Raw genomic sequence first — 26,490 nt, forward strand, 5'->3', positions numbered from 1 at the left:
CTACCCCCGGCCTCAGCTCAGAGAGTAGGGGAGGTACTAGGTAAAATGTTTGGGGATAGTTTTGCTGACTTTCAGCACCCCCACTATAAAGAGCGTTCCAGCACCACTGTGTAAGGGCAACATTTCCGTGCATCTTAAATATGATCATTTAAAAATACTCAGTGCAAAAGACTGAGGATTTCCAGCATGAGGGGTGTGCACAGCTTCTTCAGAAGAATTTTCACCCTCTGCTGTGATTCTGTTCTGTTAGTACCATTCCAGAATATATTCCATACAAATATAGCATTCTTAGTGATCAGCCACCTCTTTTACCAATTTCTAATGTCTACAGGGTCTCCATGAATGCTTCCCTCACAGCTAGCTGGGAAGGGGAGAGACTTTGGGTGTATTTATGTAAATACAGTTTTCTCCTGCTCTACTTACATATTTAGAAAATATAGCGGTGTCAAAGTGATCAATTTCGGCTGGTGTTGGGTACAAATCACCTTAGTACTAAATGCAGGGGTAGTGAAATATGGTTACCAATGTTGTAATGATTGTAGGAATACAGGAAAGCAGGACTGTGCTTAACCTTTCCCAAATGAGGGGGCCGCCCTCAGTTGAAAGAGCCTCGTTAAGCCAGTGGCTCAAATGTCAGTGCACCGTGAAACTAAAAGGGATGGGGACAGGCATCTCAGGAGGAGGCTGCACACCCTTCCCAACAGTGTTCCCCAGACTGATTTAACCTGTTTTCCCCCACTGTTCACAGAAAGAGCTAAATAGGCTTCATTAGGAGCAATGGTCTGCCCTGGTATAACAATTCCAATGTATCTAGTGACCAGGTTTAGCACCTTAGTTGGCAATTTCATTACAGCTAAAGTATTGAACAGGCTGAGAAAGAGCTGCTGCTCTCACCCCAGAAGTAGCTTCATCTGGCACAGGATGGAGGCACAAGGGTGAGAATCATATGCTGCTGCTTCCCTTGCTATATGTATGGGTGAGTGAGGTAAAAAGCTCTGTATAGCTCAAAAGTTTGTCTCTGTCACTAACAGATGTTGGTCCAATTAAACATATTGCCTCACCCACCTTGTCTCTCTTGTGTATATAATGCAGAAAGAGCAGACTTTGGCCTCTAGGAGTGTTGAGCCAGCCCTTTTCACAAGCACTGAAATGTAAAAGCAAATTCAAAATTCCTGGGATTCTCAGGCAGGGGAGTGTCCCTAAATCATAAGAAATCACTACTGTTTAGAGAGGAATACCAGCGTATTTATGTCCCCACTTGCACTGTTATTGCTATGTGCCTTTGGGTGCTGAGGTTGTGTGATTTTAGAGGCAAGCTGTGCCATGCATGATACCTTTCTCCGGATTAGAAAGCTGTGAGAAAAATCTAATGGCCCATTTTCTCCTCACACCCAGGGCTGTTTGAAAGGGTAATTCATCTGCAGAAGAAACAAAGAATAGTGCCATAAGCAGAGCATGGTTTCCCTTTGTGTCTGATCTTTTGTATGTGTGGAATAACCTATAAAGCTATGTTCCTTCTGGTCATGGGCCAAATCTAAATACCCAAGAGAGAGAGCAACTTCCTTATTAGATCAGCTTAGGAACACATTCCCACATCTCCACCTGCCCTGGTGCAGCGCATATACACAGAAAGACAGCACAGCTGAAGATGTGTCCCACTGGTTTTAGGAGTTTTGTTGTTGATAAAGAGGAGAGGGGAGTTGCAGTGTGGTGGATTTGATGCCTATCTGGTGTAATTTTTACAGAGCCAGAGGCAAAGGGCAGGAATTTGCTGGGTCCAGCAAAGGCATGTTGCACGAGGCAGTGTGAGGGGGGGCAGAAGGGCAGTTTCAGGAAATAGTGGAAGGGAAGGGTTATCAGGAAATTGCTGGATCGAGCAGGAGGAAGGGGGTGGCAGGAGGCACTGGAAAAAACAGGGCAGTAGCAGGTTGCCAGAGGCAGTGGAAGGAAGGGGACAGCAGGTTGCTTGAGAGATTGAAAGGAAAGAAGCATCAGGAAACTTCAGAATCAAGCAGGATGCAGTGAAAAGGAGGAAGCAAGCAGGAGGTTGCAAGAAGCAATGGGATGAGAGAAATTATAAAATGGGGGGAAGCAAGGCTCAGGCAGTAGGCAGTGGGGTGGACTTGGAGAGGTTGGGGCAGTGAAAGCAGCACTATCAGCAGGAGGAAGGACCACAGGCTTCATGCTCAACTTCTAACAGGGAGGCGGAGAGAGGAAAGGGAGGGACAACAAGGAAAAAAAACCCTGCATGTCAAGTCCTGAGGAAATGCTTTAGGGACTACAGCCAGACTTTTTTTTTTTTCTGGTATGTTTGTTTTCTCCCCTCGTGTAACTGAGAGGAAGGAAAGGAAGAAAGAGAAGTAACTAATTCAAATGTGCCTCACTCGGTTGTGGCTGGGGCGAAGGGATTTGGTTTGGAGGATCTAATTTCTGGTCAGTGGCAGCAAAAGGAACAGGAAAGGCAGGCAGAGAGAGACACACGGACATGTCCATCTCAGCAGCAGGCTGTTGGCTGGTTCTCTGCCTTTTCATCGCTGACAAACAGGTAAGGCTCTATCACCAAGGCGATGTAAATTGTGAGGGGGAGTGAGCATATGACCTGGGTAGAGGTTCTTGATTCTCTATGCACTGAAAAGAGCCTTATGTAGGGTTTGGTTTCTCATAGCTACTGTTGCTGAAAGAAGAAGGATTAACAGAAGTCTCCCCTGCCTTTTTTTCTTAGTTTGGCTGCCTGGCTGTTTTTTTGACTTGCCCTGTCTCGCAAGCCTCCAACTCCCCCCTCCTTTAAAAACAAAAACCCAAAACGAATCCAGAAGATCTGTAGGAAACCCGCCTGCTCCTGCCCACTGCAGTGTGTGAGAAAACATTTGCAGAGGGGTTGTGGAGGGTTATAATTTGCCTGTAGCGAAAAGCAAGGCAAACTCCACCCAACTAAACAGAGTTTACTCAAAAGAGGCTGCTAACATTTGTCTGGAGTTTTGTATTCTATAGAATCATGGTGATAGACATGGAACAAACCTGCAAGCCAGCTAGTTCATCTCCCACCACTGAGGGATTGTTCCCCTATGGTATCTTTACAATCTAGCTAAGGTACCTACATGGCACTTATTACTATGCTGTCTGAGGGCTTCACAAGCTGTAATAGTTTTATCTTCCCAACACCCCTGTGAAGTATGGACGAGCCCCTTTCACAGACTGGGACCTGAGGCACAGAGAAATTAAATGAGTCACCTAAAGTGATGCACCAAGTTTGTTATACAGCAGGGGATTGGCCCCTAGTCCAGGGGGTCAATCCATGGGGATATCCTTTCTATTTAAAACCAAGACTATTCACTGTGTTGTGATAGACTAAGTGGGATTTCAATCTGTGACCACGGGCATATAAAGCATAACACTTGCCACAGCTCTACTGGCGTTCAGTCTAACATACTCTTAGGTGTTCCTAGTGGTGGGACTTCCATCTTTTCGATTAAGGAGAGCATACCACAGCCAAGGAGCCTTATAAATATCATAGAGTGATCAGAATTTTTCCCATATAGCTTAAATGTTCACTGTTGTTCCTTCTTATACCTCTGTGCAGCACTCTAAATTATTCCTCTCTTTCCTTGGCATTTTGACCTTTCAGATATTGGTAGACTATGATCATGTCCCAACTTCATTATCACTTAGGCAAAGCTAATTATATATACATATAGTGTTTCCTCCATAAGTCAATTCCTGCTGCTCCTGAATCAATTTTGTAACTCTGATCTGAACTCCTTATCTTTGTCAATATTTTAGTACTTCTTATTTTAAGCATCATTTTCTTAGAATTGCAGCCTTGCCCAGAGTTCCAGTCTACGACTGGTGCTTCTGCTGTGCTAGGCACTGTACAAACACAGAATGAAAAACTGATCCCTGCCCCAAAGAGCTTACAATCTAGTGATTTAATGGCCAATACTAGGTGCTCACTGGCATTTCAGCTCCATGCTCTGATACTTCTGAATATGGAGCCCAAACTGCATTGTCTACTATAGATATATATATACACACACACACACACACGCATAATTTCCTGCCTACCCTCACACCTTAGGTATCTTTCAGAATTGCTGCTAAGTTTCTTCCTCCCCTTGCATGTGTGCATTAACCTGCACTTTTGTGAGGTCAATCTATTTTACTGTTTTCTGATCACATTTTTAATGGCTCTAGCTCCTATTGTATTATTTTTTCTGTCCTGATAGATGTTCAGAGCTTCTGCCAATGTGGCATCATTTTCAAATCTCATTGATGTTGAGTATAGTTCCTCTCAAGATCATTCACAAAGAAATTTTGTTTTCCTCTCAAGTGATTTAGTTTTGAGAAGATTGTTTCCTATAGCCTGGTATCTATTTGTTGCTTAGCTGAACCCAGGTAATGCATATAATTTGGAGTCCTTTGCTTAGGTCTCAACTTGCTCCAGATCCCCAAAACAAACATTCAGTGTGTTCCCCCCCAAAATTTGTTTCCCCCACCAAATTTTCAAGACACACAAAAAATAAGAGGAGGATGCTTTGGCACTGATTTAATAACATGTAAAGCTTTCTGTTGCACTTAAGTATGTGCTTTACTTTAAACATGCTAGTGGCTGCTTTGTCAGATAGTTCACAACCTTCCGTGGCCAAATGTTGGATAACAAAGATCCCAAGATAAAAATTATCCCCATCCCAATGATACGAGTCCCAGGAAAAGCTGTAGTGTGGGAAAGGTTAATATTCTGTGGTGCTTATTTTGTTTAATCATTAATTTTTATAATCTCTGTACACTATTTGGCATTTTCTAACAGAAATAATTGACAATAATAGAAGTGGTTTGTCCGACATACCAGTAAATTTTTGTCCATAATCAACGACACTCCTCTTAATTGGGAACAGTTGAAAGACATTAATATTTCAAACTTTTATCATGCTTTCCATCTGAAGATTGGAAAACCTTTGGAAACAAAAATTGAGACTTATAACCCTAAGAGGTCAGCAGCATCTTTATTTTCCCAGATGGGGAAATGGGCACACAGAATTTGTAATTTGCCCAAATTCACAACAAATATCTGTAACAGAACTGGGAACAAAACCCAAGTCTCCTCTCTCGCAGTCTTGTGGTTTAACCGTGAGACAATTTTTCCAAGACGTTTGCCTTATACTGTGTCAGAATATACAGTACCTTCCTTCCTGACACATGATCAGTGCAACTTGTTTGCAGAATTTTATATAAAATTCATGTTTTCCCATTATTTGCTTGATACTTGTAAAATGCCTCATTCAGATAAGGGAACAACAATTGTGGGAATATGCATTTGTCAGTATTATACAGTTTAACTGCCAGACTTCCTTTTCTGAGTGTCAATGAACTGAATTCTCCTCCCAAACCATACATAATACTGTGTCTGGCCATGTGGAGTGCTTGTTCAGCCCAGGCAATCAAAATTCTGAGGGCTTTAGAGAGGTTTTAAAATGGTTTTTGCCCAAAATGTAGACCTTCTCCCCATCTCAACCCTCCTCCCCCGCACCAGAAAAGTCATGGTATTTATAATGGAAAAAGGAGTAATGAAATAAAGCAAAGCTGCCATGAGGCCTCAGTCTAAAACTTTGGATTCTTTGCCATTTGAATTACAGATATACACTATAAGCTATTTTGGTTAAATTAACTGGCTGGTCAACATGTACTTTCAGAAAAGGGCACTGGCAGGAAAATCAGAGAGATTTTACTTGCTTTGCAGTTTCCGGGGGGAGGGGTGTGTAACAAGTCTAAACTAACTCTCCACAGTGTCTCACATAAAGGAGATAATTATGTGGCGTATGAGGCTAAATAAAACCTTTACATTGACATGAAGTGTAACTGTTGGACAGCCACAGTAAGTGTAGTGTAATGTATGATTACTGGATTTTCCATCCATATTTTGAAATACTCTATCAACTCTCCATTAATGTAAAGCTTCCTCTGACACGCCACCCCCATGCAACCAAACATGCTTACGCCAAACTTTACAAGTTAGTAAAAATACAGAGCATTCTAATAATTGCAACATGTCATGAAAATATACTGGATCTTGTAGCTCGGGTGGGAGGCAAGATTTTTTTCACCATATATCAATCTGTCAGGATGTGAAGCACAATTCAAACAGTAATTCCAGCTAAGCCATAGTGATGATACATCTACTAGAGTTGCACTGGTACTACCACCTCCAATCATTCACTAGCTCAAAAGAGAGAAAATTCCAAGAATAGCTCTGCAAAAACAAATAGCTGGAGATTATGAAGAATTCACACTCTAAAACAGGATGGATTGATTGAAATCAAAGTCATTTAAATCATCAATATAATAATTTCAATCAGCAAGCAGGAAACTTTGATTTAGATAATTGATTTTAATTATGTTTTGCATTTATTCTTGTTTAGTTATTTTCACAAGAGAAAGATTGTTTGTTGGTAACCATTAAAACATGTTGATTTTTCAATGAAATATAACCTTTACACTAAATTTGGTGCTGCTTCTTTTTTGCTAACCAATAGGATACACTATATCTGTACATATTTATTTAAGCCATTATATAGCTTAACTTATACTTTAGAGTCTTAATTTTGTCACTCTTTATTCTGTTAGAAAATTATGAATGAGGCATTTCTTATTTACTAGATGATTAATTTTTTATTTGTGATTTGTATCAAGCTCTATTTGGATGGAAATTCAAATTCAATTAAAAATTCACAAAAACAGCATTTTATTTTTTAAATTAAACAAACTACCTAAAATAAGTAAAAAAAAAAAAAAAATTATTAAAACATCTTTTGCGTTTAAAACTGATTTATTAAACAAAGGAAGTATTATCTGTACTTACTGAATTGAACTGATTGTTTCTGGTCAGTATGTCCATCAAGATTTTTAGAATTAGTAGATTTCATCCTCTCACAACTCTTCACTAGTTTTTATTGTTAGACTGGAAGAAGAAAATAAACTTTCTTTTTTTCAACTCCTATTGGTTTCTTAACTTTGAATGAACTAGTCATTGAATTGAACTAGTTGAATAAACTGAAATGAAGAAAATATTCTCTCTGTGCCTGCAGAAAAGGCTACTGTTATCAAAAGATGGTTTAGCACTGCAATACTTAAGTCTAATCCAGGTTATTGGGCTCAATACAAGGATAACTGATATGGGTTTAATGCCTGTGTTGTGCAGGAGGTCAGCCTACATGATATGATGGTCTCTTCTGGTGCTAAATTCTGATGCTGTAATAATTAGGAGCAGACATGCCAAACCTGTGAAAAAATGCAGAAATTGGGCTTGTTTTCAGCTTAATTGGCTTGGGAGTTGCTTGTTGACTAGTTTTTGGCTTGTAGCTTGTTGCCTTTTTTTGATTAGCTCCTGGCAAGCAGGGGCAAGGGGAAAGCAAGTGGGGGGAAGGAGCAAGCAGGGGCAAGGGGGGATAGAGTCAGGGGTGCACAGCGGGCCCACTACAGTCCCAGACTGCACGCCGGGGGGATCTAGTCACATAGAGTGGTGGGGTTCTTAAGGATTGGCTTGTTTTGGCCTTGTTTTGAAATGAGATTAGCTTGATTTTTGGCTTATTGTGAAAGTTGGGGTGCTCATTTACCGTGTGAAAGTTGACAACTGTGCTTAGGAGTCCTAGTCACAGACCAAGAACCCATTTGTACAGGCTAGGCACTGTACAACACAGAACAAAAGATGGTCCTTGCCGCAGAGCACTTAGAATCCACTCATAAGACACAAGACAGTAGATGGAGACAGACAGACAGGTGAGGGAGCATAAGGAAACAATGAGACATTGGGCCATCTCATGCCATGTCTAGGATGATTGTTCTTTTTCTGTCTATGCTGAACTGTGGTCAGACACATGGGTCATCATTTTCTTCAGCAGTACTATATTTCTTGGAGATTATACTTTGTCTTTTACTGGAACCTTGGTTTGTCAAGTGGCACTGGATAATATTCTGGATACTGCTGTTCACATTCAATTTTAATTATGCTCAGCCTGGTATTGGTTTCTTGGAAAAGATAGCGCACAGAGAATGGTTAGTTATTTAAAATGGAAGGGGACAAATAGTGAGAGAAGCAAATATCTGAGTGCCATTCATGCAGTATAACACTAAAAAGCAGTTTAGATAAATTGCACTATGGACTTAGGCTTTACTTCATACAATAAATTAATCTGTTTACAGTAAGCACAGTACTCTCCTCTTTTATGACTTACCTACAGTTGATAGAAAGTACAAAGTTCAGGGACTCATACTGTAGAACAAAGATTTTCATGAGTTACAGCAGCAACTGCTGAAAACTGCAGGGTTTGCTGTGGCAGAGAGCCCAATAATGTAGCATAGTACACTTTTCCTTAATGTTGCTTCTAGTCCAGTCTTTTTCAACTGTGGGTCTGCGGACCCCAGAGGTTCCACAGGTTTCCAAAGGTTCCTAATATTTCCAAAGGTGTCTGCACCTCCAGTTGAGATTTTTTAGGGATCCACAAATGAAAAAAGGCTGAAAACCACTGGTCTGGGATGTCTCCATTGCACTGCAGGAGATTGCATGAAGTTTCAAAGCAGAGGAATGCTAACCTCTAGTTTTCTCCTAGTTCACTTCCCCCACAGGTAGGATCTATTTGTGACATGTCTTTACTGATAATGGGAACTCCTGCCCAGATCAGAGGAGTGAAGCTGATTTACACCACCTGAGGATCTGATCCATAATATCCTGATATTGTGACCACTTTACTTGCATATTGCACCCCTTTCCTGTATTCCTTTTCTGTCTGTAAGCTCTTCAGGGTGGGGACTTTGCCTTCCTTTGTGTTTGCACAGCGCTTAGGACATGTGGGTGCAACCAAAACCAAATAGACAGTAGTAATAATAGGACAGGGCCTTACCTTGCTCTCACTGAACTCAATGGGAGTGCTGCCATAAGTTCAAACTGGAGCAGTTTGGGGCCCAGAAAGGAAGTGTGTGAATTCTACCCAGGGTTGAAGGCCATTTCTCCCAAGAACTTTTTCACATGCTGTAATTCCCAGGACAACTCACTTTCACTCCCCATGTCCCTCTCTAGGGGAGCCCTATTTAGATGCTGCCCGGTAACTAATACTTGATTCTATTCTCTGTCAACATTCTAGACAAATGAATGAGCCTGTCTTTCATGTTTTTTTTTTAGACATTTGTTTAACAGCAGTAGGCAAAGTTCATTTATGACAGGAGCCTTGCCTAGTTTCCAGAAGACAGAGAGTTAATTTCCCCACCTCCCTTCAGTTCAGATCTCACACAGATGAGGGGTGTGGGGAGGAGCAGTGAAGCCAGGCTACAAAATGAACACCTGGGTCCAGCTCTCAAAGTGGAAGCAGGCAGCTGCAGCTCCTTGTGGCTTTGTTCACTTCCAAAGTGAATTAAGCTAAACGGAATTAAGGCCACTTTTAATTCTGAATAACAGCATCCACACACAGGGATTTAATGAGGTTTAACTAATCCCCTACAAAATCACGTCTTTAGTTAATTTGAATTAACTTTCCTGGATGGCATGGCCCCATGTAGACAATCCATAAGATTCAAGTATAGCTCTGGAGAAAGACCTTAGCTCAGTAAAAGAGTTTCTTTTTCTTGCAAGGCTAGATAGCTCAACCCACCCTACCAGTTTCAGATACCTGATAAGCAGGAAGAAAATTATGTAATTTGCCCTCACCACTTTGTGGCAAAATAAATAGGTAAATAAATAGGATCTGTTCATGAACAACAAAGAATTATATTCATGACTGCAGTTGGTACAGAATGTATTTAGGTGTGGCAAACTGTTTCTTCTTGCATGTTTTACGTTCTTCAATATCTTCTAGTATTGTTGGAATAATGGTTTAGGAGCTCAGGACTTAAATCTGCCTATGCTGATAAATCAGTTTTAAGGTAATGGAATATATGGTAAAGCAGATACACAAAGGGTGTGATCCAAAACCCACTGAAGTCAATGGGAATCTTTTCACTGACTTCATTGGTCTTTGCATCATGCTCTTAGTACATACCAAATGGCAGACTTGGTTCTTTAGGATGACTACTAAGGGATAAAGGCCCAGATTCTCAAAGGTATTTGAGCTCCTAACTCCCATTAAATCAATGGGAGAGTGGCACCTAAATACCTTTTGAAGATCTGGGCCAAAGTAACCAGTGAGCTCAGTAGTCCTGTTCTGACTTTACTGTTATAAAGGCAGCAGGATTGGGCTCTGTGCTGCCTGTTACTCTGACAGGGAAGAAGTTATAGATCGTGTAATTCTTGCCCAGATGATCAGACTGTATGGTTTACTTCAAGGCAGGATCCCCTGAGTATGTGAAGAGCACCCGTTTTATAAAGCCATCTACCACAGGAATGGCTGCATCCCTGAAAATACTTGTGTTACCAAAGAAGCATGCCCAAATGATCCACCATAGAATTCTGAATATTAGAAGGCAGGAAGTGGCAAAAGACAATAAGCCTTAACAACCAGCTTCTCAGATACATACGCACTCATTCTACCCTTGGGTTCCAATAGGAACTCTGTGAGGGTAAAGCTTGCAGGATTATACATTAAGCTCTTATAGTCTAGTCCAGTGGTCCCCAACTTTTTCGTCTGGCAGGTGCCAGATGAAGGACCGTGGCGGCGGTCAAGCATCTGCCGAAATGCCTCCGAATTTCTGCGGCATTTCAGCAGCGACACCTCTCGATCACGTCGCTCTGAGGTAAAATAAATGCCTAAAGAAGCCTAAAAAGTTTGATTATAACTAGGACTGGCTAGGGTAGGTCTCTCTGTCTAGTTTGGACCAGAAATGCTGGCTTGAGAAAATTTCCCAATGAATGTTTGCTTGAAACTGATACTTTTCTGTGTAAAGTTTTGGGGTCATGGAATCAGCATTTTCCACTGAAAAACACTTTATTGAGAGGTTCCTGTCCAGCTGTAATTATAACTTCCTTCTTAAACATCTCTAGAATTTTAGACAGCACGTTATAAAGAAACTCAAGGAATCAGCCATTATTTGTCTACCGTGTTACTCAAATTACAAGAAACACTTAGGTATGTCACAGATGATATCTTGATATATTTCGTTACATGCTGGAGACCTACGTTCAGTGGTCTGGCGTTTACTCATCTAATTTAAGTGAGAAGTTCCTCATATGGATCGCTGTTGAATATGAGCCAAAGTTTACTTTGCTTCCCTTTTATAAAAATTAAATAAAGAGAAACACAAAACATTTGAAATAGCAATTGGATAAAACAAAGTACCATTAAAAAGAAGGGGTGGTGAAAGAGAGAGAGAAAGCGGGTTTGGGTTGTTTCTTTTTATAACTGTGATTTGTCCTGTTAGTGATGGTCATTTTGGGGGTTTGGTTTGAATTTTTTATTTAAATAAAAATGAACACAAAGGGATGGGTGACTCTGGTTGTGTGTGTGTGTGTGTGTGTGTGTAGTGGGAAGAGGGTTCAGAGAGGAGAGGCAGGAGAGTCATAGCTGGAAGTTGGGTGGGGCTTGCCCTCTACCTGAACATCAGGCAGCTCCAGCCTGGGCTGAAGAGGTGAGAGAGCCTCAAATGGCAGCCACTCAGCTGTTCTGGCTCTCCTTAGTCCTGTAGCCAAACTTTTATCCATTGGACCTGACCACCCCGCACCTACCAACTTCAGTGCAGAGATGGGAGAGAATTCCCCATGTACCCGCTCCCTTCCAGCCCTACAGGGGCCAGGTTACAGCCTCTGTGAGGCAGGGAGTGCAGAGGGTGCTCCTGTGTGTGGGCCCTTTGATCTTTGGGTTCCCAGTGGCTGCAGGTTTTGCAGTCGCTCTGAACTGGCCCTTTGTGCCTGTCTCTCTTTGGATGAGAGGAGCTCTGGCAGCATGAGATGAAACTTCACAAGTTTGCCTCAGCAACTTGAGTTGTGTGGCTCAGCACAAGCAGAAAGCTAGGCCCAGCAGAAAGCCAGCCGGCTGTGTGCTTGATGAGAGAGTGCAGCGCCCAGTGACAGCCGCAACATCTAACGCACTACTAAATAACACTACTATGTTGATGTGGTTGGCGAGTATTAGTCACCATTATGGCTGAAAGCATCCAGAAGAGTGCATTTTTGCTTCTTGGGCTTTCTCTGGCATTCTCCAGTACATGCGACATGCATCCGTTTGAAACTGAAAAGTTTGTTGTTGGTTTTGAAGGGTTTTTGGCATAGGATCCTCTTCTCTAGTGAATAGGGCACTAGACAGAGACCCAGCAGACCTGGGTTCTATACACAGCTTTGCCCTTACAGTGCTATTATTTCATAAGTCACTTCAACTCTCTTTCCTTTCCACCATTTGTTTGTCTTATCTATGTAAACATTAGGTTTTTCAGGGCAGGACTATGTCTGTATATGGTGCCCCCCCATAATGGAGCCTGATCTTAAGAACCTAGGAGTTCTGGGGAATACTGCAGGCAAAGTAATAATATTTAGACTCCCTAAACAACCCAGTGAATCAAAATAAGCATTAAATATATAGACGTGTATTGACACCTGTCTGATTGTTATCTGATGATAATCATACGGTGGATGAATGTTACTCATATGATGGGGAGTTTTTAATTCCACTGAGGAGCTAAAGGAAGGTTAGTTAACTCACAGGAACTGTAGTCATCTCAACACTGATCAATCTATTGTTTGTTTTATCTAATCTAACCTACCAAAGGTCTTATCTGCCCTCTCCCATTATTATAAGCTATGTTTGGTCAATGCCACCACTTCTGCTCTTTTGCACAGTCTGCCTAACAGAAATAACTCTGGAGGGTTTGTGATCTTCATGTTGATAAAGTTCTGTCATTGGTCAGGTGATCCCTCATAACTGGATTTGCTGCTTGTTAAAAAGAGCCCATAGGAACAATTACAGCATGCAATACGGTCATTAGGGAATTAGACTATTTCAGTGCATCTCTCCATTACCTGTCAACATCATATAGATATTTTTAAAATCTCCTTATTCATGATTGTCTTTACCCTATGTTCTTTCCTACCACTTTGGGTCTGGAAGGTTTCAAGATCTAGCAAGTTTACAAGGATTCATTTGTAAGAGTGAAGTAGCATTCAGTCTTCATTCCGCCTTTGCATTTCCTGACTCTGTTTTACCATCTGATGGTGGTTGTGATGTGGTTTACTGGTCGCTGGAAAGTTGACATCACAAAATCCATTTTGTTCACAATCTGAATTACAGCCCTTCATGAACAGCTGGAACTGCCCAGAGTCATCTATGTCCTTTGTGACTGGATTTTTATCAGCAGTCAGTTAATATTTTGTGGAAGAATGTGTGTTCATCTAATTTGGATTATGCCTTTTCAGTATAAATCTTTCATCTCCTTTTAATCTCTATGATGTAAAAATATAATTGAGCTCTTCTGTAAATAATAAGATAGTATTTCTCCAGGTGGTGTTGCTGAGTGGTCCTTGAACCAGGAAAGTGCCAGAGATGGCCAGTAGCCCTACTAAATTACCAATGCTTTTAAGCCTCCTCCAACAAAATAATTTTTCTGGCTAGTGAATCACTAGTTGGAATTGCCCAAGCACATCAGCCTCCATGAGGAATAGGAAACCTGAGGCTGTATTGTGCCATCTGTATTAAGACAGAGTTGCCCATTGATTTCATATTAGGGCTTCGTGATTTGAGTTAGCATATTATTATAGTTCAGCCATACATGACTTGGATGTCAATTAACAAACGGTTTATTATTTTATTTATCAGTTTCAGACTCCTCCTAGCAGCCTAGTGGTTTTGGTTCTTTTGTGTTTCATTGTGAGACAACAAGAGATTAATGCTGCTGTGATGCAGCTTAGGATTGTTGCCGAAGGAAGACGGGAACCGTTAAGCAACAATAGCAATGTGGCAAAAAGGGTGGAAGATACAAAACTTTTAAATGTACAGTGAAGGGATGGCTTCTTGTCTCTGAAGAGGGGATAAATGTATTCTTTAAACAGAAAAAACTATTGCAGAGCTAGTCTCAACTGGTAAACAAGATGGCTGGTTTAAATGGCTATAGGTCAGACATCACTGGGCAAATCCTGATCCTCTGGGTGAAGACGCTCATGCCCAAAGAACAGTAGAATCACCAGAATTCTGCTTCATGGACAGCTGAGGGTCGGACAATCAAACACCTTCTCATGCTTTTAATGTCACTATTAATACCAAGCTCATGAGTTTAAAAATCAGTTGATGTTGTGTGAGACAGGATATAACATTGGTCATGTTTCTATATTAGATCTGCATTCCAAAAAGAAGTAAAAATGTGATTTGGTCAGTAAAATGGTCAGCTATGACTTGAAGACCCTTTGGAAGCAGATATATTGAGTAAGAAGGTGCCATTTTTAAATAGTTACCCACCATCTATAACTACACTTGAAACAAATGTTAGCTTCACAAATCTGAGAATATCACAAACAATCCACAGTGAGCCTCAGGTTGTTGAAAGAAATGACATTTTAAAAAAATACTGGAAACCCCCTAGCTTGTTCTTCCAGATTTTTTTCTTTTGAAGTAAAGGGGCCCATGTAATTCTATCCTCTCTCTCAGATATGTCTGTCTGAATATTCATTTGAGCGAGAAAGTAATTTTAGCACCTATGACACACAATTTCTGCTGCCATTAGATTGCTCAACAGCACTAAAAATAAATATTTCTTTAAGCCCGAAGGCAGGAATTTGAATTCTGTTAGTCTCCCCTTCAGAAGCACCTGTGTGTGCTTTTAAATGTCTGACTAACACAGATCAGCTTTATAGCCGTGATTCATTAAAGCAAATTCATTAGAACCTGCAAGAACTCATACACTTGCTTACCTTTGAGCATGTCCATTCTCCCAGTGAAGTCAATGCGACTACTCATGTGCTTAAAGCTAAGCATGTGCTGAAGTGCTTTGCAGAATCGGGGGCCTTATGAAAACCAGACAGAAATGTTTCTTAATTCTATGTGCTGTCCATCACTGGAGATGGACACAGTTTGAGATGATACATATTTGAACAGGCAGACTGGATTACATTTAAGGACTACAGCAAAAAAACTTGTGTTTATCCTATAATTAAAAATATGAAGAATCTTTTAAAAATATGACTTCTCTTAAATGTTAATTTTCATATGTCCATAAGGTCCAATGAAAAGATTCACCAATACTGATAATGGCAAAGGAATGACTGAGTTTGTTGAATTTATTTCAGATTAGGTTTCCAGATTTGTTTTTATTTATTTTTATTTGATATTTGTAAGGTTATATACAAGCACTTGTGGAAATTTGACCCTCTTTCTATGCACCCCAATACTGTGTACTATCAGAATAATCAGGATTTATATGTACAGAATTATTAATGAGAGAGAGAAAAGATGCCCAGTGATTGCTTGGGACTCCAGACACCTGGGTTCAGTTCCCCATTCTGCCACAGACTACTTGTGTGATTTGGGCAAGTAACTTGGTCTCTCTGTACCCGTGCCCCAAGCTGTAAAAAGAAATATTCACACCTCCCTACCTTATGGGTGTTACGAGGATAAATCCATTAAACACTGTGAGGTGATCAAGTACTACACTGATAGGGCCATATAAGTAAAGTAGCTAGATTCCCCCAGGCAAAAAAAAGCTTATGTGCAGTTTGGCGCTCAGGTACAATCCTCCTGCAGACCCTTCCATGAGTAGCTCCATTGGCTGCACTGGGATTGCTCACAAAAGGTACCCCTTACAAATACAGATTTGCAATAGCCAATCCATTTAAAAAAAAAAAAAAAAGGTTTGAACCCCCAGTTTGACAGGGAAGACTTCTATACGAAATCTTCTGTCAGTTTGAAAGTATAGCTTCACACTGCCTCACAAATAGAAGCTCTCCTTAGCTGGAAATACTAAAGACTAAGACAGCGATTCTCAAACTTTTGTACTGGTGACCCCTTTCACGTAGCCTCTGAGTGCGACCCCACCTTATAAATTAAAAACATGTTTATGTATTTAACACCATTATAAATGCTGGAGGCAAAGCGGGGTTTGGGGTGGAGGCTGACAGCTCACGACCTCCCCATGTACAAACCTTGTGACCCCCTGAAGGGTCCTGACCCCCAGTTTGAGAACCCCTGGACTAAGACTTCCCAAACACAATCTAAAATAAAAGCTCCTTTCCCCAGCTGCACTCATTTAGCTTTTTATCTTTTCTTGCACCCCAAATGACATGCTCTATGGCATAATCTGATACACACCCAGAGTCCCTTCTACCCTAGGACAAAGTTCACTCACACTCCATTATGTGGCTAGGTTGCCGAGATGCATGTAAGAAATTTGGCATGATTTTACTGTTTACCTCACTGGAAGTGTAAATAAGAGATGATGATAGCCAGGCTTTTTAAATACTAGGACGGCCACCATAGAACGGAGTGTTGATTGTCACAATGCGAGTATACAGACTGATAAATAGCTGTGGTGAGATATACTGGGAATGTAACAATAGCATCTGTGTTATGTATAGCTCTCCTGTTTTATAATAGGTAACTAAATAACCATCACTTAGTGCTAATTCCAAACAGAAGAGGAACCACTGAAGAGTTATCTGTATAGGTTGCCTGTCCATTCATGCTGTTTTATTTTAAAAAATGATTCCCCACCCTTTGGCTCCATGGTCTAAAATAAATTTCCATATCCTTTCTTAAAATTAAAGACTGTCCTCGTTTAGCAGTTCAGTGATTTTACGTCTCCCATCAAAAGAGGAACTTTCAAACTGGAGCAAACAAGGAAGAAAAGAACTTTTTGCACAAAAACCAAATGACTCGACCAGTTGTATGCCACGTTCACAGATGATTGTGAATAAGAATTTATTCATGCACAGCCTTTATCTCTTGCACGATCCTGCAGTGAAGTCACAATCCTTATCTGGTGATAGCTTGGCCTTTTACCACATACAACCATTTCAGCGTAATGTCAGAAATTCAATAGATTGCAAGAACATGTTAGAACATTGTCCACAAGATAGTGAACAGCACTGTCATTCAGCCACTGGGCTGGCCAGGCCTGTTTTACTACATTCATTGGACTACCTAACATCTTGCCAGGAATGTACACAGCCCTGACTGCTAATAATTCAGGGGAAAAATATCATGGGGGTGCAGTAGTAAGACCTATTATTCATTTATACTGTGGTAGGAGCTCTGGTCATGCCCAGAACCCATTTGTGCTAGGTGCTCTAGAAACAGAACAAAAAAGATTTCTGCCCCAAAGAGAATCTTACAATCTAAGTAAAACCTCAGAGAAAACAGGAGATAGGGGAGCACAAGGGAACAACGAGACAAAAGCACTATGTTTGCAGGACTGGACCCTTAATTTGCCTCAGGATTATTATTATTTATTAGTAGCATCAGACATAAGCGGCATTCAGCCCCATGCAAGTGTACCCAAAGACATCATCTTTGACTAAAGGATCTTACAGCCCAATTCAGATGCAGCTCATACAGTTTAAAGCCACAGAAATAATGCACCAGAATATGGTTCAAACTCAAAACAAGTGGGTCATGTAGAAATAAGTGTTCTTTAAGCAAGAGAAGGAGCTTATCTGGCACAAAAGGAAAGGAGGCAATTCCAAGCAACAAGACCCACAAGGTCAGATGGTGCAAGGTCCAAGCGGGAAAAGGATATCAAAGCACTGGAGACTAGGAAAGAGAACAAAAGGAGGAAACAAAAAGAAAGACGTGAGCAGGAGAATGGAAACTGATATAAATTTCACTCTACAGTACCTGTGCATGTGGTGCTTTTATCACGTGCTCTATATCGAAAGAATTACATTGCCAGCAGCAGGAATGCCAACATGTTTTCCTCAAAGAAATATTCCACATAACATATTCCACATAAACAATATTTCAGCAGCTACATCCAGTTACAATGAAGAATCAATCACTATAAATAAGGGTTTTGAAGTGTCTTAAACATTATAAAAGAAATATTTAACAATGGGATGGCTGCTTTCCTCTCAGGTGGCGAAAGCAGGAGTCAGTTCTGCAAGTCATTCGGTGCGCTAATAAAAACAAGACATCCACACTGCTGTGTACTCTCTCTATGCTTCTTACATGACCATTTTTTTTTAATGGATGTTAGAATTTTTGCTTAATTTCATTGTAATTGAGGCTCCTCTGAAGCCATGTTGTGTATCCCAGTGAGAAGCTGGGAACTTCTCCTTTTAAATCACTTGTTTCCGGCTCTCTGCCAGGTTGCCAAATGTCGGACTTTAAACCTGTTACTGGTCCTTTATTAAATCTTGCTAGACCTGAGTCTTGGGCTGGGTTCATTTGGTGGAGAAAGAGGAAGTATTTCTGTTAAGTTGCTTTTTATTTATTTGTTTTTGTTTATTAAAATAATGCTTATTTGAAGCTGTTCATGGGGTTCAAATGTTAGAATACAGTGCTGGGGGAGATGGATTACTGGGTAAGAGAAGAGGTCAAAAATGCGTGATAAATTGCACAATCGTTATTTATTTCTCATATGGCTGTCAAGCTCTGCATGTGTAGATATTATCAAATTCACATTACTTAATTTGTCTGCAAAGAATTTTTGATAATGAAACGTACGTCTGTGCTGCGTAATATTTACTATTTTGCAATATGAAGTGTTGTAACTAATTAGTGGAGCTTTCCTTGACTTTTCAGAAGCATGAGTAGGATTTTCTAAAACTATTTCATGAATAACTCTCAAGGTATTGTTTCTCTCCTTCTGTTTCCCAGTTATCACTACAAATCTCTCCCGCCTGTGAGAGTGAGCAACACTATGAGTATTCTGGACGGTGCTGCACAAAGTGTGAGCCAGGTAAATATATTCTAGTGCTCATATTTTTCAAAAATGAAAATCTTTTTTATGAAATTAGCATCGAGTCACTAGATCATTTTGCTTTTTTGAGTCCCTGAGCAGGCCCTCTCAGAGATCCAGAGAGGCCTGGGCCACTTCCAGCTTTTGAGGCCCCTAACCATAATAAAAATAAAAAATGACGACACATGAAAACAAAATGAGGCACCAAAAAAAGAGTGACGTCATTTGAATATATTTTTTAACAAATGCTTTTCTGGTCCAATAGGGGTGCTCATAAAAACAAGTTGCAAAGCTTATCAAATGCCAGAAATTAACAAGTGTATAAATTTGAGGTCCCCTTTGAGCCTGAGGCCCAGGCCAAATGGCCCTCCTGGCCACCCCTCTGATTGGCCCTGTCCATGAGTCTAATTGCACAATTCCTAGCAAAGCATTTAGGAATATGCATGATTGAAAGCATAGGCATAGTCCCCAGCCTATACTACTGACTTCAACAAAAGATACACTAGATACCTGGTTTATTTGAGATTTTTTCAGTGCTGGAGACACACAGGGATATGAGTCTCACTGATTTCAGTGAAACTATTCATGGGCTTAAAGTTACTCATGTGCTTAAATGCCTTGCTAAATTGAGGCCAGAGTGAGGAACTGGGATGACAATAGGCAAAAACCTTCGTAAATCCAGTGGCATAAATTTGGTCTATTATCTTTAGAGAGCATCAGTGACTGATAAGTGACCATGGTTTTTTTCTCTTTGTTCAGGAAAGTACATGTCTGCCAAATGCACTGCCACTTCTGAGACTGTGTGCCAGCCTTGCAGCCCAAATGAATATATGGATGTCTGGAATGAAGAAGACAAATGTTTACTACACAAAATATGTGATGAGGGTGAGTTATTCATACTGAGGCATTACGTACCTTTGAGTCCAAACTATCAAAGTATGAGGATGGGTGAGTGGATTTAGAACAGGGGTAATCAATAGGCAGACTGTGGGCAAATCCCGACCGCCAGATGCTTTTGAACACACCCTGAAATCTTTTTATTTATTTTTATTATCATTATTGTTGTTTTTTTATTATTTTTTCTAGAGTCTGGACCTTGACTATACCTTGATCAAAAAATTTGGACCTTGACAAAAAATAATTGACTATCCCTGATCTAGAACTTATGTTTAGTTCACCAAAATAATAACTGAGAGAGGGATTTTCAAATGACCTAACAGAGTTAGGTGCCCAACTCCCAGTAAATTATAATCCCCCATGCTCTTTTGGAAATCTCAGCCATAACCCTTATGCCACCACTAGTGAATCTTCAGTGCACTGCACTAGGGTACTATGGGTGAGCACATAGAGATTGCTCCTCCCGCTCCCTCCCAGCATAAGGTGCACACATTTCTTGAGTCTATTTGTCTCCCCAGTGTAAAGGTTAAATTCAGCTCCAACTGACGTCAATAAAAATGATGTCACTTTATGTTTCTAAACAGTGAGGCGTCTCATATGAACCAACCGTCTACCATGCTCTACAAATATTAATGTGATGCCTAACAAGAATGATTCTGTACCTAACACGCAAGCAGTGTGGACATGTGGGGAGTGAGGCTGGCCATCCCAAATTATGCTGAAGGAGAGATTTTTACTTCCATCTGCTTTTTTCATTTAGGGAGAGGTTTAAAAGAAGTGAATCCAGGAAATAGAACGTTCCAGCGACAATGTGCGTGTACACCAGGATACCACTGTAACGAAGACTGTGATTTCTGTCTGCGAAATACAAAATGTGCTCCAGGGTTTGGCGTTCAGCATCCTGGTAAGATATGTAGAGTGGACAACCAGATGAATGGAGTCCCAGCCTTTAAAGGGAGGATTGATTGGGTTCTCAGGCCACTGTGAGTGGGAGAGGTGTGTCGTAGGAATAATAACTGATGTACAACCTTCACGATCTGTTTACGTTTTGAAGGCGCCTTTCAGAGGGTCATAGATTCCAAGGTCAGAAGGGACCATTGTGATCATCTCATGTGACTTCCTGCATAACACAGGTCATAGAACTTCCCCAAAATAAGGAAGAGACTTGAGAATTTTTATTTTGACTAAAATCTCTTAGTTGAGGTGGACCTTGCAAGTTTTTTCTTTAATTCTATAATTGTCATGGGAGACTTCACTGCACTCCGAATGCTAAGGAATTTGACTCTGATTAACTTTAAAAATTTAACTCCAATATTCACAAAATGTGCTCTCATTGTTATCTCAGTGTTCGGGTTAAGTTGAACTGAATGAACCATGCTAAGTTCAATTTTATAGCATTAGGCGAAGGTAAAAATTATCAACACCTTTTGAAAATTAACATAGTAGTTTTGTATGTATTATAACTCAAGCAGTTTCATGGATTTACTTCAGATGTAACAAAACCAAATCACCTTTGACATCAGACTAGCTGTGAAATTTCAGGCTAAAAAGAGGTGGTTGGTTGGTTTGCTCGTTTGCTTTTCGGGAGTGGAAATCAGAGGGGGTCAAAATCAGGTTTATACTGGACATTGGTAAAAAAGGAGTCTATTCCAAGTGGCGGGAACAACATAAAAATGGTACAGGACTGACTGCTGGAGTAAGTACTACATCTGGACTCAACACAATGATTTCTTCTCCACAGTAACTAGTATTGTGAACACCCACCATAACTATGGAGTCATCACTGTGGCTCTGTAATAATGGTAGTATAAGTTACTGACATAATTAATGTAACTGCATTAACACAAGACTGGTAGTTACAATAGAATTAGCTCCTAACACAGTGTTTTTTCACAAGAGCTGTGCAAATCACTCCTGTCATTTCTGTTTCTCGTTTTGACTCTATAGAGACCTCATTTACCACTACTTTCTGCCCAGATTTAACTCCAGTTGTCTCCTTTTAATATAATGTAAGATCTTCCTTGTGATGGAAGGATTTTCAGGGAAAAAAAAATTATCAGCAAAATCTTCTCCAAGTCTGAGATGAAATTACTGTTGATCAGCTATGCTGTTTGTTTCCTCTACCACAGGGCAACGAGACAAGGATACTGTGTGTGCACCATGCCGCTGGGGGTACTTCTCAGACATCTCTTCATCCACTGATGAGTGTAAATCCTGGACCAAGTAAGTGCACCTCTCCTATAACATAACTGTGAGATAACCGCAAAGCTGTAACAGGCCTGGACAAACTGATTTTTCAACTGAAGAATGAGACATTCAATGGACTGTCAGTGAGTTTCTCTCTTTGTAGCACACTGATCAGCAGCCATGCAGCATTGACAGCAGGGCCGGTGCAACCTATTAGGTGACCTAGGCGGCTGCCTAGCGCGCTAGGATTTGGGGGGCAGCATTTTCTTCGGCAGCGACTGCAGCAGGCGGATCTGCGGCCACCCCAATGGCCGCCAGCATTTAGGCAAAGGGAGCTGGGGCAGAGGGGTGTGAGGAGAGCTGCCTGCGACAAGTGGGTGGGGGGGCAGCATGCAGTGGAACTCTCCTGCCTCCCAAGCCTGGGAGGTGGGAAAAATGAAGCAGCGATGGCGTGCTCAGGGAGGAGACGGAGCAGTGGTCAGCTGGGGCGGGGAGCTGCCACACAACTCCCCAGATGGGGTGCCTCAGGACGGAGGGGGTGTGGGAAGCTGCCGCAGGGCTCGGGGAGGGGGTGGTGCAGAGGTGAGCTGGGATGAGGAGCTGCCACATGGCTCCTGGGGGCAGAGCTGCTGGGGGGGATGCCTCAGGGTGGAGGGGGAGGAGCTGCTGCAGTGGGGGAGGGGCACCTGAAGGCTGAGAGCTGCCGTAGGGTTCGGGGATGGGGGAGGGCGCAAGGTGGAAGTTTCGCCTAGGGCGCGAAACATCCTTGCACCGGCCCTGATTGACAGAGTAGATATAAATATGGGAATTCTCACATCAGAGATTGATCCTCACCAGGGAAAAGCAAGGGAAGGGAATTGCAACAAAACTGTTGAGCTAGAGCCTTCTGTTCAGTTCATGCCCTCTTCCTGTCCTTGGTCACTTTCTATACATTTCTCACCTTGGTCCTGATTCAGCTCTTTCTTCCCTCTTGTCTTTGCCACTTCCTTGTACCTGTAATGGCTTTTTTGAGAGCACTGTTTTCTGTCTGACAGGGAGTTGTTTCATGGAGGAGAAGTTTTCTGTCTCTATTTTGCTTTCGCTTGTGCGCTCTCTATCTTTCTCTTCTCTCATTTCCTATTTCTGCTTTTCTCTTTCTTTCTCATCTGTTCCTCATTTCTCCTCCTGTTTTCATCAGTTTTGGTTTAATAAGGACATGAACACTCACATGCCATGATAAGAAATGACTGTTCGTTTCCTGTCACCTGACATGAATTTGGGTTACAAAGACCAATCCTATCACATGGCAGGAGCAGTGTCCACTGACTCCAGTGGCTACTGTTATACCTCCCGTGGGTTGTCTGGCCCTTCTTTCCTTCTCTCCAGCCTCATGTCTGTTCTCCGTCTTTTCTCCCCCATTCATTGCTCTTTCTCTTCTTCAGATTTATCCTCTCATAAAGATGAAGCAGTTCAGCTCTACATAGCATCATCTGCATTCCCAATACCCTCTTCTGTGTGCCTGTGGGTTTGGTAGACATGAAGTAATTCAGTGGATGGCACCTTGCTGGGATATGCTACACAATTAAGCAAAATAAAATATAACCCAAGAGACTTGCTTTGCCATAACGGGGACCAAACTAGTGAAGATGCTATGTGTTAAAATATAAATTAGAAATACACATTTTAAAACTATAGAGCAAATAGGGCAGTGTTTTGTAATGAGTACAATATGAAGTGAAAGCAGATAATGCCCTTTAGCTGGACATGTATGTGATCACGCCATTACATAACATATACTGCATTACATACCAAAAAAAAAAACAAAAAACCCTACAGTAAAAGAATTGTGTTTAAATTGCAAAGAGGAGCACTCAAAAGATAGGAAATGCCAGCTCTGCACTTGTCTGTGCATCCTTAATTCTGTCCCCCTTGTTCATCTGACCTGTGCACTGAGTGAGGCCTGGATCCTGTGGAAAATATGGTATGTGATCATGCAATTAAAGAGGGCATCATAATTCATATCCACAAGGGGGCTGAATTAAGGCTCTACAGACAAATGTAAATCTGGCATTTCCTACCTTTTGAGTATTTGACTTTGCAACGTAAGTAAGGCTCTTGTAATCTAATTTTTAAATATGTAATTTCCTGAGTTTTAAAAAAGAAAAATAACTAATTCTGCTGTGTACAACCTTAACAAGCCCTCGTAGCATGTGATCAACAGCCTTTGAACCCTGAACCTTCAACACTGACTGCTGCTACTTGAGTTACAGGACTAACTATATTAACGAGCAACAGGCGAAGGCTGTTCTCACAGAGGGGGGAATGGGCCACTGACACTGTGTACTGAGTCCAGGAGTGGTCAGGGGAAGCCTGGCCTAGCCAGACACTCTCTCTCTCTCTCTCTCCCACTACCCCCTGGAAGTAGGGGGCTTGTGCCCCAGGTGGTGTTCCAGAGGGGAGAAATGGGCTGCTGGGACCATGTGCTGGGAGGATCCTGGCCCCAGTTCTCCTCCTGGCCCTGGGTACTGAGAAGGGAATTTGGGGATACTGAAGCCATGCACTGAGTCCAGTGGGTGGAGTCAAAGGTGGTCAGCATACGTTGGCTTTCACCCATTCCCATCAGGATAGCTGCTCCAGCAGCTCCCACGTGTTCCCAGTGCAGTGTTATCTGCTGCTATTGCAGCTGCTTTGGTGAGGCTGGGGCCTGGCACTCTAGAATGTTCCTTTTCTTTTGGCAGGCTGACACCATTTTCCTGAGGAACACAAGCAGAGGAAAAGCCATAGTGGCTGTTAACAGTTTATAAATCCACAAAACTTCAATAGAATTTTACAGGACAAAGAAAATCTTTATGTTGAGGGCTTTCTGCCTGCCAAATTTCAAAGGAAAACAATAGAGGTGTTAGAGATTATTAAAAATTAAAGGCTCTGAGAATCTCTTATAATGCAAAGTGTTAGGCAACCTAAATATAGGTGTCATTGCCAGTTCTCTACATGATCAACCAGCTTTTTTTTCTTTTCTTTATTTTTGTAGCTGCACAGCTCTGGGAACTGCAGAACGAGTTCCTGGGACTGATCGGTCAGATGCAGTTTGTGTGGAGCCTACAATGTCTGTACAACCACAAGATGGTATATTTCATCATACATAATTATCCATCAGAAAATATAGGGTAGGATTTTCAAAAGGGCTCAGTGCTGGCATAACTCTGTTCCCATTGAAGCTGGCTTTAAAGGAAGCAGTTGGGCCAATTCTGACCCTTTTTGAAAATCCCTCTCAAAATATTTTGATATTAAAGATTATTTATGCCATTCTGAATTAGGGTGACCAAATGTCCCAATTTTATAAAGACAGTCCCGATATTTGGGGCTTTTTCTTATATAGGTGCTTATTACCCTCCACCCCGTCCCGATTTTTCACACTTTCTATCTAGTCACCCTATTCTGAATTGCAGCTCCTTGTGAGAAATCACAACTACAGTCTATGTTCAGTACTGTATACAGCTTTATACTTTTTATTGAAATTACATACCAGATGAGACTGTTGTTATAATATCCATTAACTACCATCACAGTTGCAGTTCTGACTTTTTTCCATTCCTCTAATGTTTAACTATTTTAAAAAAGCTACGACTTCTGTCTGGGTACTGTTGATAGCGATGGATACTGTGTCAGTCAAAGGCAGCCCTTGATGTCTGATAATAAAGCCCATTGCCCTTTTTATCTTTAATGTGGATGTGCTGCCCCAGGGAGACTACGTGTTTCAGCATGCAGTGAGCCATCGTGATCTGAGTCTTGCATGCTGGGGCCTATGTAACTCATAAAAACTACCTTCAGAGCCTTTTCAGGAAAATCAGGTGTAGCGCTTGGGCTCCTGGCAGCTTACACATGAACCCTTCAACTGAGCAAAATTTGGGCATGCCTATATTGGGCTGTCTTCAGAGTTTAAATCTGTAGTTCTTTTTAAGATAGCATTGTAAAGCATGGGCTTGATCAGTCTCCTTGTTACGCACATAATGTGTTATAAAGCTTTCAGAGTTATTTTAGAAGTCTAAGTTCAAATAGAAAAATCTTACTGCGTCCAAGTAAGAAAAGAAAGCAAGGATTGTATCATTGCTAAGTATAAGCTGCACACTGATGTGATGTTTTTTTTTCATCCTACAGAAACAAACAAGATCTTGTATGTTCTGAGTGTTCCAGTCCTCTTTGTGATATTAACCAGCATTATCATACTTATTATATATTACAAAAATAAGGGGAAAGCACTGACAGGTACATTATGGCTAATGATTTTTAGGAATTCAACTTAATGTGAAATCTGTATTTTTTTTAAATTGTGTGATTCGACTTTAGTGGGAATCATCAGGTTAAAAACGCATGCATTGTTTGGAAAATTATATGCTCTACAGTTTGTGTTTTAGCTGGCACAAAGCAGGACTTTGGATTCCCTTTCTCTAGGCCAGAAACGTATTAGGCTTATTGCTCTGGTACCCTGTCAAATCAGCTATTGTGCAGTAACTGGTTTGTCAGAATTAGATCTTAGCTAATGTACAGTCCAGTGGAGTGCTGTTTATGTACACAAGGGGGGAGGCATAGCTCAGTGGTTTGAGCATTGGCCTGCTAAACCCAGGGTTGTGAGTTCAA

General features: G+C 41.2%; 1 protein-coding gene across 1 annotated transcript in view; it reads left to right on the plus strand.

Moving 5' to 3' along the window:
* The first annotated feature begins 2,388 nt into the window (after positions 1 to 2,388).
* Positions 2,389 to 26,490, plus strand: part of TNFRSF11A (TNF receptor superfamily member 11a) — a 36,860-nt gene continuing 12,758 nt past the window's right edge. The window contains exons 1-7 of the mRNA XM_032788246.2: positions 2,389 to 2,545; positions 18,708 to 18,789; positions 19,549 to 19,674; positions 20,447 to 20,590; positions 21,816 to 21,909; positions 24,884 to 24,978; positions 26,011 to 26,118. Coding sequence (XP_032644137.1) covers positions 2,486 to 2,545; positions 18,708 to 18,789; positions 19,549 to 19,674; positions 20,447 to 20,590; positions 21,816 to 21,909; positions 24,884 to 24,978; positions 26,011 to 26,118 — 709 coding nt within the window. The 5' untranslated portion in view covers positions 2,389 to 2,485. The remainder of the gene's footprint in view (positions 2,546 to 18,707; positions 18,790 to 19,548; positions 19,675 to 20,446; positions 20,591 to 21,815; positions 21,910 to 24,883; positions 24,979 to 26,010; positions 26,119 to 26,490) is intronic.

Source organism: Chelonoidis abingdonii, chromosome 2, assembly GCF_003597395.2.
Source record: "Chelonoidis abingdonii isolate Lonesome George chromosome 2, CheloAbing_2.0, whole genome shotgun sequence".
NCBI lineage: Eukaryota > Metazoa > Chordata > Testudines > Testudinidae > Chelonoidis > Chelonoidis abingdonii.